The sequence below is a fragment of the Maniola hyperantus genome, chromosome 8 (assembly GCF_902806685.2).
Source record: "Maniola hyperantus chromosome 8, iAphHyp1.2, whole genome shotgun sequence".
Classification (NCBI taxonomy): domain Eukaryota; kingdom Metazoa; phylum Arthropoda; class Insecta; order Lepidoptera; family Nymphalidae; genus Maniola; species Maniola hyperantus.
In genome coordinates, this window is record NC_048543.1 from 11457167 (window position 1) to 11469816 (window position 12650).

Consider the following 12650-nt stretch of genomic DNA (forward strand, 5'->3'; position numbering starts at 1 on the left):
CGTTGAATTTGTGGTTACATCACAAAAATAGTAGGTACCTACCTATTATTTCTGGTACGATTGTACCGGTGAGCGATGGTTGGCCGGTTTTTAATTTTGAGATACGGAATCCTAAGAAAAGGTCCTTAAGTAGAGACACATCCAACCTATCCTTTACGTGTTAAAGATTCCTTATAATTATTCTAGTGTGAGCTGTGAGCCGTGAGCCGAACTTGCAATAGATAGCAGTTTCTGCGACGATCTCGATTAGTGCATCACAATTCACAATCACACAAATGCCAGCTGAATCATAGCGTGAAGTAGATCATGACAAATTGCTATTATGGGTCAGCCAATTTTATATCCATACAAAATCATCGTTTATCTTTTGAAGAAAGTTTATTTCATTATAAACATGGAAAAGGAAATAATGTTTTATAATTGTGTTCACGCGGACGAAGTCGCGGGCATCAGCTAGTTTATAATAGATATACAAAATTGTAAATGTGTGTGACGGACGGACGGATAAATGCAAATTCACCTAATTAGTACACTCGAGAACCTCCCTTCGCTCGGTCAAAAATATTAAAATTAAGAAATCCAAATCAAAATAGTTAATAATTTTATTTTTTATATATTTTAAAACACACCTAATAAAGATAATCAACGTAGTTGCTCACCCAAACACGAAATAAAGCTAGTTACTAGTTAGCTATCTAGATAATAAGAGCCATAATTATTTATTTATGTACGATAGTCGGTAGGTAGGTAGGTACATCCATAGTTCCATACTTATATTAAAAATGCGAAAATGTGTCTATCTGTCTGTTTATCTGCTAACTTTTCACAGCCCAACAGTTTAACCGATTTAGATGAAAGGTACAGAATGAGCTTACATCCCGGGGAAGGACATAGTTTAGTTTTTTAAACTAGTATTATATATCGTATCGGGCATCAACTAGTATTATATATCGTTGATTAAAAGGTATGAACCATACCCGAAACAATCACTTTATTCGTAGGTACCTAACAAGTTAATACTTAAGTAGTTAAAAAGTATAACCAGATAATTAGCTATCGTTTCTCCATTGTAATAAATTAAAATTAACAGAAGGTGTTAGATAGGTACCTACCTCGTGTTTCCTCACGGAATCTGTAGATGTCGGAAAATCTTTGATCTTATTTGCAAGGAAAGTTATTGTTCGTTTGGAAATCGTGCGAACTATGTGTAGAACCGCCCGCCGCGCTGTAAAGATAAAGTCTGTGTCACATTAACAAATCCTCATATTGTCAGTTTTACTCACAGATAGCTGTTTGTTCCCGTATCGTAAGTCTGTATTATTTTAATTAATAATATGATTAGTTTTATGTATGCGTCTGTGGTGATAATATAAGTACCTACCTACTCTGTTAAAATGTGATACGACGTATGGAATCGGGTTTTCATAACACATATATTTATCGTATATTCAGTGAAACTTCTAGTTTACCTATTCTACGATTTTACGCAAGGAAAAGTTGATAACCAGATAACTAGTAGTTGCCAACGACCCCGTCATGCTTCGTCAGCATGATATCGTAACGAAAGATTGTACTTTAGATTATACCTATGTTTCAAATTCTAATCGTTCACAAACCAAGAGAGAAACACTTGCAATATGCATATACCATCAGACGGGTTCTATTTACGCTTATACCTACTTGAAATTCAATGAATTTACTATTGAGTAGCATAAATTTTTTCAATTAACTTACTGAGCAAAGTAAACATTTTATTTCAACATTTCATAAATCATTTTTTCAAATATTTTTAATCAATAGATACGATGTTAGTGATAATAACTTCGATATTATGTTAGATAAAATGTATGTCTTATGATAACAGCTATGACTTATATAATAATGTTTTTGTAGATCATACCCAGTTGCGATATACCGGTAAAAGAAGCACCATGGTCAAGGCACGGAAGTACGTGGTCAAGCGGCACTTTGACGGTATGCCAAAACGGGACGATTTCGAAATCGTGGAGTGCGAATTACCACCTATCCAGAATGGAGAAATTCTTGTTAAAGCCGAGTGGATTAGCGTTGACCCTTACTTAAGAGCGTACAACAGACGGTTTCCAGTGCCTTACGACCAATTTTCTTACCAAGTTGGATTAGTGGAAGACTCAAAAGATCCTCGATTTCCCGTTGGCACAAGAGTGGTGTCACATAAGGGCTGGTGTGACTACTGTATCATCAACGCAAATGTATTTCGATCTCCGGCAGATATAGTATACAAGCTGCCCGATTTGAAAGGCCTGTCGAACTCTTTAGGCATTGGAGCGGTGGGATTGACCGGAGCAACAGCGTATTTTGGATTTCTAGAAATATGTAAACCTAAAATGGGAGAGACTGTTGTAGTAACTGGTGCCGCAGGAGCTGTAGGATCACTGGTGGGACAAATCGCTAAGATAAAAGGTTGTCGAGTGATCGGTTTCGCAGGCTCAGATGACAAAGTTAACTGGTTGGAAAAAGAACTTGGATTTGATAAAGCGTTCAATTACAAAACTGTGGATGTACAAAAGGTTCTCAAGGAAGCGGCTCCAAAAGGAATCGATTGCTACTTCGATAATGTCGGAGGTGAAATAAGCAGCATTGTTATAAATCAAATGAACGACTTCGGAAGGGTATCAGTATGCGGAAGTATAAGTGCCTATAATGATGATGTTTCCAAACTACCAAAAGCTCCTATATTACAACTAGCTATAGTGTCAAAGCAATTAAAAATGGAAGGTTTCCTAGCACCACGCTGGAGAGACCGGTGGTCTGAAGCATTTGCAGATCTATCGAAGTGGATTAAGTCAGGTGAACTGAAAACTAGAGAACACGTTACTGAGGGCTTCGATAGCATATACGATGCTTTTATAGGAATGTTAAATGGTGAAAACACAGGTAAAGCTGTAGTGAAAATTTAATTGGTTCAAAATCTGTAAGAAGCATTTTCGTAACATTTTTATTAATATTAGTAAAACAATGTTCCTCTAGAGACTGTAAATTTATTCAATGAAAATATTATGTGTATAAGAATAATATTACACAAAATAATTATATATTGTGGTTTCTTTTTATTTATACCTAAAATAAAACTTTTTATCTCAAGTAGGTACGTTCCACAGTCAAGTAAAACGATAATTAAACAAGTTTAATAACATTATTTATCAACTGTTTCTGATAACATTATTTTATATTTAACACTTAACTGTAGTTGTCTTAGGTCCACTGGACCCACGTTCTCTTCACACTTTTTAGATCCCCCAGACTTCGCAGGTACGCTACATAAATCCTTCTCCCAAGTAGGTACGTATCCTTCTAAAGTTAACAGAACAAAAAAGGATAAATGAGAGGAGAAGTATTTCATTCCATGATGAGTGATAAATAATATACCAAACAAAATTATTATTAAATAACTATGCGTTAATCCACGACTTTACAGATCCGAATTTTTGTCACGAGTTCACTTTCTCGTTGTAGCCAGTAGCCACTACCGATTTAACAATATTAATAATATTAAATGAATAAACAAGTAACGGCTTATATTATCAAGCATTGAAAATAATGTTGTCAAGAACTTTACATTACCCTTTTCAAAGCAAGCAATAATTATTTTTATGGTTTGTCATCATCAGTATTTTAAATATTTCTATTTTAACGAAGCTTGGCATTATTTTAAATTTTAAATGATTCTTTTAGATTTTGGCAAAGATTTTTAATATTTAATATTTTTAGATCTAGATCTTTCATCTACATTTTTCTAGTTTCAAGATTTTATATATTTTTATAATTTTAAGTAAAGGTTAGGTTAGGTTATCAGTTCCCGTTGATGAATTCACTTATCATCATCATTAAAAATTGCTTCTCTGAATGCCAATTTAGTTTACTAATTAATTAAAATTAATATGTACCTCAGTTACTTACTTTCAAAATGTATGGGTGTAAGTTGGACCCATGATAGAAGCGTGAGCCCAGCTACTGAAAAAAAAAACTAGTGTCCCATGACTTGCACGAGGGGGTTAACTATGATAATTTTCGTATTTAAACAGAAATTGTATACAGTTCTTTATTAGTTAAGAATATCAGGTATTTTAAAGTACACAAAATGGTGAGAGCTCGGAAATATGTGGTAATAAAATATTTTGAGGGAGTGCCAAAACGGGATAATTTTGAAATCGTAGAATACGAGTTACCGTCACTAGAGGATGGTGAAATTCTTGTTAAAACTGAGTGGGTAAGCGTTGATCCCTACATACGAATTTATAACAAAATGCTTCCCTTACCATTTGACCAATTTTCTCCTCAAATAGGATTGATAGAGCAATCTAACCACCCTCGATACCCAATAGGTACTAGATTGTTGACACACAAGGGCTGGTGCGATTATAGTATCATCGACATGAATGCACCTGTGACTGACCACACTGAAGTGGTATACAAACTACCAGATATGAACGGATTGTCGCCTTCTTTAGGAGTTGGAGCGATGGGAGCGTCAGGCTTGTCTGCATATTTTGGATTGCTTGAAATATGTAAACCTAAAATGGGAGAGACTGTTGTAGTAACTGGTGCCGCAGGAGCTGTAGGATCACTGGTGGGACAAATCGCTAAGATAAAAGGTTGTCGAGTGATCGGTTTCGCAGGCTCAGATGACAAAGTTAACTGGTTGGAAAAAGACCTTGGATTCGATAAAGCGTTTAATTACAAAACTGTAGATGTTAAAAGGGTTCTCAAAGATGCGGCACCGAATGGCATAGATTGCTACTTCGATAATGTAGGAGGTGAAATAAGCAGCATTATTATAAGTCAGATGAATGACTTTGGAAGAGTTGCTGTGTGCGGTAGCATCAGTGTATACAATGAAGACCATGCAAATCTATCTAAAGCTACGGTTTTACAATTAGACATAATAAAAAGACAATTAAAAATTGAAGGTTTCTTAACAACCCGTTGGGAGGAACGGTATTCGGAAGCATTTACAGATCTACGTCAATGGATTAAGTCAGGAAAGCTGAAATATCGTGAACACGTAACAGAAGGCTTTGACAACATTTTTGATGCATTTATAGAATTATTCTACGGTAAAAACATCGGAAAAGCAGTGGTCAAACTTTAACAGTCAAACAAAATATGAACAAGTATATTATGAATAGGCTTGATTGAATGGATGAAGAGGGTTTTGATTCTTTGATTTTGAAAATTCACCCCTAAGGGGGTGAAATAGGGGTTTGAAATTTGTGTAGTCCGCGCGGACGAAGTCGCGAGCATAAGCTAGTGTTTTAATAAACTGTATGTAATCCCAACCGCCTATTACTTACATGACGCATTTATACATCTACCGACTTATATTCAACTACCTACCTATATAAAATGTAATCACAAAATGCTTGAGATAAACGATTTTGGTAAGAATTTTGCACTACACTGCGATAACTGATAAATATAGCTAAGTAATAGGGACGACTTATAACTAGCTATTTATTAAAGACCTGAAGGATGACAGGCTACTTTTTATCCTGGAAATCAAAGAATTAAAGAGTATTTTTTAAAACCACGCGAATGAAATAAATACGTACGCTACGCTAGTTGAAAGTACCTACGTAAAATTCGTGCTAAGAACACTTATCAAAGTCTTATCATTAATGGTTAATGAATGTGTAGGTACAGTAGAAACATCAACGCGAATAAAAAGGAAGTGCGTATTGACCCTATAATTAACGCCAACTATTGCGGGCCCGAGATACTTTCGCGTATAAAAAGCGGTTCACCTGCTATGCCACGCATCTCCACCGGATTTGTATTTGCAGTTTCCATTATCGCTACACTGACGACAAAAAATGTAGTGGGTCGTGAGAACGAAACCTTTTTTATTTTACAGGATGTTTGATGTTTTCTTATCAATTTAACCCTGAAGAAAATAATTCTTGTACATTTCATAGCTTTCGTCAAATATTGTTTTGAGGGTTAGATACAGATAACTACTTATTTGTTAAGGACAAAGAAGCTTAATTATTTAATAACCTAAAGTATATAGATTTGGTTCAGATTTGTTATGACAAGAATCACAAGACGCCAAACACCTGTTGTCTTTTGTGGATATCCTAAAAACCTAACGATATCTTGAAGTATATCGCCTAAAATGATGACAATGACTTTTCTTGCTTTTCTCATAAAATTAAAACAACAGCCTTTTTTTAAACTTAGTCTGCGGCCCGTGGGTACGGGTGTGTCCTGCGGGGTGGCGCAAACTTAATGATATATCTATTATTGATTACCATATCTTACCTACTCTAGGATATCTCTGTGCCAAATGGCTGAGTCGTGAAAAGGTATGGAAAGACACACACTTCCTTCCGCATTGATAATAATGGCTCAATTGTTATTATAGGCTGTATAACGGATGTACATAAGCAATGCAACCACACTTCATCCAATAAAGAAACAAAGAATGAAGACACAAACCTATTATGCATAATATCTAAATTCTAATGTTACAATTTACGAGAGCCTTCATTACAAACACATTTGTTAGCACTCGGATGTCTTAGATATTACAATTTACGAAGCCAGCACAATAATTTGCTACGAGAAAATAGGAAGAAAAGACGTTCTGTTTTAGTTTAATGAAATGTGAAAATAAGCACAGTGTAGGTAGCCCAACCTACATTTTTGTTTAATTTTTTATCGAAAGTACAGGTCATTTCTTAAAGTGAGAAGGATTTGGCCATAGTCTACCACGCTGGCCAAATGCAGATTAGCAGACTTCACAAACCTTTGAGAACTAGGTATGTAGAACTCTTAGACTTGAAGGTTATCTCACGATGGTTTCCTTCGGTTACTTACAGCGATATTTGTCACTATTCTAAAACTACTACGTCTGTCATACATCGTTATAATACTTAATCAAAGCTTTGTAAATTTGTGAAATACCTGCCTCTATCATAAAATTTCATTGCAGAATTACAGATTCGATAAGCGTACATATCTCATAAAAATTTATGTTACATATTGGCATAACCAAACTTCTATGTGGGATATTGCCTACGGCGGTGGTTAGTATCTAATATCCCTGCCTTTTTATGTAAAATAATAAAACTATCAAAATTTCATTTTATCTATTAACCAACTACCTACCTATGAACCGTTATTTCTAAGTAATTTCGTCATGTACTAGGTATGCTTATCTGACTTTCGTAAGCGCTTGTGTAAGTCTAAATCGAAAAATAAATAAATACAAATACAAACCTTATTAATTCAAGTAAGTTTGTCGACATATACCTGAAAAAGAATATGAAGTATCTAATATTCTTCTGTGGATTGAAGAGGCTGTTAGATCCAGTATAGATCTGCGAGTCATCCGCATTATTATCCCAAAAAATACCACATCATCACAGTCAACTGATTAGATATTCATTATGCTGGTATAGTCGTAGGTCTAGGGATTTCCACACGCCACGCTTGCACCTTGCGCCGCCTGAATTAAATAACTCTCCGCAACTCGTTTGATATCGTCTGTCCACCTTCAGAGGAGTTGGAGGGTCTTCCAACGTTGCGCTTTCGAGGGCGAAGTCGCCATTCTAGCACCTTGGGACTTAATGGGCAAGTCGGCTTCCTATTTCGGAGGTTGAGGGTTCGATTCCGGATACGCACCTCTAACTATGGCATATGGCATATGTGCTCAGTAGTGGTCCGTCGATGGGTTAATTCATGATGATTATTGATTGAAGCCACGTTGCTTTTTATTGTGCAAATTGGCTTTACCCGGATTAACGCTAAGGCTTCTATTTCCTGCCTAATATCTCTTTAATTAAATTATAATAATATTTATGTACATAATCTACCAAAATATCTCCAATGCTACTTATCTAGGCACCCCACCAACCGATTCAGTTGCGTCGTTCTATGTCGTAGCCTACAGACTTCTCTTCTTCATTGTCTATGTCGTAGACTTCTTTTCTTCACATGGAGCATGGAGTCAGCTAGTTACATTTGGTCTGTGTATAGCAGTGTATGACATAAACATAACTATTGTAGGTACTAGGTATTAACCTGTGCATGCTTTTTATTTCAAACTAATACTTTCGACAAGAAACAATCTAACCTCCGCAATAGCTGGACATAGTATTTTTGAGAGTACCCTGCCTTTTTCATCCCATCAATTTCTTGAGGTCCTCTGTCCATCGGACTGCCTCGAATGCAGACCTAATTGTTAAATGGCCAATAAGTAGATACTTACGCGCGTACTTTTCAATTCCTCAATTCACTCTTTCGATGAGTTTAAGTAATTTGAAAACAGCAACCGCTGAGTTTCTTGCTGGTTCTTCTCAGTAGGAATTGGAATTCCGAACCAGTGGTAATATTCTGACGGTTGAGAGGTACTGTTAAATTTTATTTGAATAAAAATTATTTCTAATGGTAAGATCGGCAGAGAGCCTAAAGTTTATAGTATTGAGTGGCCGCCACTACGTACTAACTCAAATAATATCGCAGACATCTCAATAAATTAACATATTAGAGATCTCAGATGCTCATTGAAGTAACGGCGGCGCAGGGAGGCTTTCTCTCGTTTCGGTAACCGAGCTGATCTCCTTTCGTACTTCGCTATCATCCGTCACGCCCATCGCACAAATAACACACATTGTGTCGAGGCATTAATTCGTACGTATAACACTTTCTTGGTGTTTTGGGAAACTGTAAATCTATTTAACTAAACTGCCTGACTGACATATCAATATGAGGCTCAAACCGCTGGGTATAGTAGTAACTTAAGTAGGTAGGTACTCTTCATGGACTATCAGCATACTTATATAAGAAAAGATTTTGAGAAATTCCAATGACATTTCAAAAACCTAAATCCACGTGGATAAAGTCGCTTGAAAATCTAGGGTACCTATGCAGGCTGAGCTAGCTAACCAGAGTTGATAAACCGAAGGTGAAATCAATGAAAACAAAACATTTTGGATTACCCTCACAGTGGCGATTCACATTGCGACAGCATCAACTGTTATGATGCTTAATAATTTTCTTGTTGCAACCAGCAATTGTCAGATTTTTACCAATCGTGAGAGAGTGTCAACTAATCTCTATACATATAAAAGGAAAAGCTGACTGACTGACTTACTGACTGACTATCAACGCACAGCTCAAACTACTGGCATGGGCTGGGCATGCAGATAGCTACTATGACGTAGACATTCGCTAAGAAAGGATTTTAGAAAAGTCTATCCCTAAAGGGGTAAAATATGGCTTTGAAATTTGTGTAGTACCCGCGGACGAAGTCACGGGAATAAGCTAGTCAGAGATAAGCGATTACGATCGTCACACTCTTGCGTTAGCGGTCAGAGTTTACAACGTAAACCATTCTGAAATGCTTAAAGCATTAGTAAATTAGTTTCCTCTAGAGTCTAGGTGTTTCTGTTATATTCATCTTTGCATGGACCCTTGTTAGTAGTGTCAGAGAAGTTAACTTCTCGGCTCGACGATTAATTATTTTGTCAACGCGTATCAGAACCAAAAATGGCGAAAATCTGCAAAGGGCCACTGGTAGAGATCTCTTATAGATATTATAAGTGCTTGTCCAAATATTTTCTTTTTACTGTTAATTTTTTTTGGTAGAAATACGAAAAAATGAGCAGGGGTCAATATTTCACTGTTTTAAAATGATAATTTTATCTATTTCCACATAGAATGATAGACAAGTTCAAAGTTCATTCCCCGATGAAATTGTCCCATTCGTTACCGGCCAGTCAACGGCCTTCACACTCACAGTCACACCCGTTGCGCACTTTGCACCTTTTGTTTCAAACGAAACGACCAACCACGTATTTCGACGCTCGATGCGATGGATTGTCAGGCTTCATTTTGAGCTCAATCCAATTAATACATCGCTAAGTATACCATTTCGATAGATAAATACGTCACCTAGATAGATAAGTGCTTCTTCTTTTCATAATTTTTTTTTAGTTATACCTACTTGGCCACAGAGAATTTAAGGTGGTGTTCTGTGACTGGCCAACCTAGACCTTCTATTCGGGGGAAGTCGCGTCAAGGTTTCGATCCCGGGCACGCACCTGTAACTTTTCGGAGCTACTTATTTGCGTTTTAAGCAATCAAATATCACTTGCTTTAACTGTGAAAAAACATCATGAGGAAACCTGCATGCCTGAAAGTTCTCCATAATGTTTTCAAAGGTGTGTGAAGTCTGCCAATCTACCCTTAGCCAACCTGGTGGACTATGGCCAAATTTTTCTCATTAGTAACCCAGCGATGGGTTGATAATTATGATTAGGACAAACATCATCATCAATCCATTCGCCCGCGCCAATCAAACGCTCATAAGTATTCTGTGAATAGGGATTTATTACCATTTACCGTCTTATGAAGACTTATGTGTATGATGTGTACTTGCCTACTTATAATTTGTTTTTCTGGCACTAAACTGATACGAAACTTTTTATCGTAAGTATAATCGGTAGGTAATCGGAATAAACCTTGTCCTACCGGCTTGCTAAAAGTTTCGGCATTTCTCATTTTAACGTGTGAAGTACGTTCGTATCTGATTAAAACATTTATGCGAAAAAATCGAATAGATAAAATGGCTGACGTGTGAACGTAGACTGTCAACGACTCCTCAATACGTTACACACATCCGGCGGAGCGGGGTCATGTTTTAATTATTTTTTATGTAATTTCAACCATTGTTTCAAAAGCTGACCCGTGTGAACTGCACTTTACAAAATTTTACCTGTTCAAATTGACGTAATTGTAGAGCTCGTGTCATTGTGAACGCTGTAGTAATTGTTACTTTATTATAAGCTTAATTAACAAATCTGGGAATTAGAAATTATGCAACGACAACTTTTTATGAGAAAGATTCACTTAGTATGATTTACGGACAATTTCACATGGTTTCACTTGGTAATAATGAAGACATCTTTGAAATTTTTATGTTGTAACCATTGTAACTTTGTAGGCGACTCTGAATAAACGCAAAATCGTCAAGTCATCGTTTGTAAAAAGAGCATAGGCCATAGCAGATGTTTCTGATCTTACCGACTTACCTAGCTGCTTACTTTGAGAATTGAGAAAAGAAAAAGGACCATTGAGTTATATATTGCTTCGTATGGACAGGGCCATTGAACAAACAAAATAGCACCGACTCATTGATGCCTGAACCTCAGTGACGTCTGTCAATACACAGATTTCCTGTAACATCTACAAACATGATATACGCGATCGCGACGCCACGACGATCATAGGGACGCCATAGGCGTTTGATGTGCGTTATGTGCGCGGTTCATGCGCATGCACAGGTGTGTATCCACCTTTAAACTATTTCAGAAATACTATTATGAAACACTTATTCAATCTAAAACGTCGTATTATTCGTAAATGGCCAGTAAAAGAAATCGACTTGTGCAATCAAGATCAAGTACACAAGTTGATCTTTTGCGTTCCATTAGTTCCAAATAAATTTCAAACGGTAATATCAAGTTTGGAGATAGATATTTCACAAATCTGTTAGCATTGCAGATATTTCTCAACTGCATCGTTGGTATTCGTACTAAATTATGGGCATATTTATGAAAGTAAACAGAAAGTATTCCATATTCGTTGTTTAATTAGTTTTCAGAATAACTTACGTCTACTCTTTTAGGTAAAGAAATATATTTACATAATACTTTGCTTTGTAGGTAACTAATAAATATTTTTAATTTTATGTACCTACCTATGTAAATTAGAGGCTGTTTGAACCGATGGGCGTTCACATCAGGGACTCTTATAACAGCTATCAGAGACCGATTATCCCTAAGGCAAACTAGGTACGTGCCTAGGGGCGCGATGTTACGAAGGGGCGCGCGCGATCCAGTAGAGTTCCATTACCTAATTATAAATTATCCCTACTTATCTTGGAGTGACCGAAACTATGTCTTCTTTAATATAGCAAAGTGTCATGACGTGATGTTAATCACTCGTTCACATAAATAGTATAATCATCAACAACCAGCTATGCAATAAGACGATTCCTCGTTCTTTCGAAGTTAGTATTTTTTTAATAGAGGAGCGCCTATGAAGTGCTTGCCTAGGGCACTCTCGACATTTAATCCGGCTCTGACACTAAACTAGCTACTTACTTACATAAAGGCTCTTTCACATATTTTTAACCTCTGTAATCATTAGATAGACCGACTCTACCAACCCTGTCCCAATAAGTAAAGTAACATAGTACAGTACCTATCATATCAGCTTAAAAACTAAATTATGGACCGCGATGATCACGAGTCACAGAACTCTATCAGTTATATAAATCTATCACATTAGATGTTTCTTTCGATGATGGTACGAAGATGCTTCTGATAGTAAATTCAAAATCACCTTCAACTATCAGAAGTGAAGTAAGATATGCGCAAACAGCCGCAAACATTACGTTGCAACAAGATAATAAAGGTCTGGTCATACACAAAGCGCGACAGTATGCAACAGAACTTTACACTGGACGCGATTTGATATTTAGGTGAATTGCGCGCAAAACAAATAGTCCAATCTGAATTCTGAACACGTGGAGTACGACTGCGTTGTGTACAAAAACAATCGGGCTTGTATATTTAAACCTGTAACCTGCTCAGACCACCATG

General features: G+C 36.5%; 2 protein-coding genes and 1 pseudogene across 3 annotated transcripts in view; all 3 read left to right on the forward strand.

Annotated features, from left to right (window-relative positions):
• Cad88C (cadherin 88C) overlaps nucleotides 1-12650 on the forward strand; it is a 46702-nt gene that overhangs the window by 2205 nt on the left and 31847 nt on the right. The window lies entirely within an intron of this gene.
• Nucleotides 1224-3010, forward strand: LOC117984618 (prostaglandin reductase 1-like). Of its 2 annotated transcripts, none has more exons than XM_034971237.2 (2): nucleotides 1224-1310; nucleotides 1894-3010. In XM_034971237.2, the coding sequence occupies exon 2, from the start codon at nucleotides 1932-1934 to the stop codon at nucleotides 2937-2939; it is 1008 nt and encodes a 335-aa protein (XP_034827128.1). In that variant the 5' UTR covers nucleotides 1224-1310; nucleotides 1894-1931; the 3' UTR covers nucleotides 2940-3010. The 2 variants fall into 2 exon arrangements, with proteins under 2 accessions (XP_034827128.1, XP_069356321.1); XM_069500220.1 differs by having other exon boundaries at nucleotides 1294-1306.
• LOC117984617 (prostaglandin reductase 1 pseudogene) lies at nucleotides 4017-5138 on the forward strand (annotated as a pseudogene).